General features: G+C 42.5%; 1 protein-coding gene across 1 annotated transcript; it reads right to left on the bottom strand.

Annotated features, from left to right (window-relative positions):
- Positions 1-204: 204 nt before the first annotated feature.
- SARC_16570 (hypothetical protein) lies at positions 205-1,104 on the bottom strand (the record flags this gene model as incomplete). The annotated part of the gene is made up of 2 exons (XM_014289323.1): positions 205-386; positions 987-1,104. Coding segments are annotated over 2 exons (300 nt in total), but the record flags the coding sequence as incomplete, so codon positions are not given.
- Positions 1,105-1,239: the final 135 nt, after the last annotated feature.

Raw genomic sequence — 1,239 nt, 5'->3', positions numbered from 1 at the left:
GTGTGTGTGTGTGTGTGTGTGTGTGTGGTGTGTGTGTGTGTGTGTGTGTGTGTGTGTGTGTGTGTGTGTGCATGTGTGTGTGTTTGTGTGTGCGTATGTGTTTGTGTGTGGCTGTGTGTGTGTTTGCGTGGTATATATATATACATATATATATATATATATATCGTTGATATATATAGAGTATGGATATCATAAACCAGCTGACTAACACTCACCTGGGCCATTCTGTTCAACCCGAAATTGCTCTTCTTATAAAAGAAGAAAAAGTGGCCGTACCCACTCAGCCAAACGTACGAGCCCACGAAGATGCGAATTATCACGTAGATGGGCAGTACCGCACTTGCCCAGGTGTAGTGGTAGATCAGGAACATCAACTGCATCCAGCCCTGTAAGTGATTATAAGTACCAGTATATGTATAAGTTAAATATAGAGAGGTGAGTCAACCCTCATGACTGTATGGCTGATTGCAGACAGGCAGGCAAGAAAAGTACCGAAATACTACTACACCTCTACAGTGCGACAAGATGGTATCAATTGAATACAGCCCGCAGACTGCGCAGGACTATATCCTCGACGCATGTCTAGAGCACCACACTCCGTCTAATACTTTGTTAAGTGCATGGCAACCACGAATGGTCGGGTTTAGAGTATATATGTGCTTCTCTGTATGTTTTGCTCTGTATGTAGATATGAACGGCGGTGAAGAACCACAGCGGTACACACAGCAGAAGACCAGATTACTTAGAGTTTAGCATTTTTCAGTTTTAGGTTTTAGGGTTTTAGGGTTTTAGAGTTAGCATCGGTGAATGTCTATGGCCAAGTAAAAATATATCCACAGGTGCGAGTAACCGTATGAGCTACATGCAATTCCGACGAGTACACATGCGACTACACATGAAAAGGACCCATCTACCACGAATGATAGATACAATTTACACTTCTTCATTGAAATTAATAATGAATTAATACCGATACCACACCATACCTTCCACTCGTCACTCTGGTCCCTATTAAGAAATGTGGGAGTATGGGCTTTCATCTTCGTTGCTATGGCAATGACGGCGCAGCAGCAGACGGGCAATGCAAAGGCCAGTGTGTTGTACCTGTGTATTATCACATCGATGGACAATGTTAGCAAATGAGCGAAAAGGCAACACACAAATATGCACTATCAATAGCTTGTGTAATGTTGATACATCAGTGCCCAATGTCAGCCGATTGGTTCTTTCATATATATA

Source organism: Sphaeroforma arctica (genome assembly GCF_001186125.1).
Source record: "Sphaeroforma arctica JP610 unplaced genomic scaffold supercont1.8402, whole genome shotgun sequence".
Taxonomy (NCBI): domain Eukaryota; class Ichthyosporea; order Ichthyophonida; genus Sphaeroforma; species Sphaeroforma arctica.
This window is presented reverse-complemented; position numbering and strand designations above follow the sequence as displayed.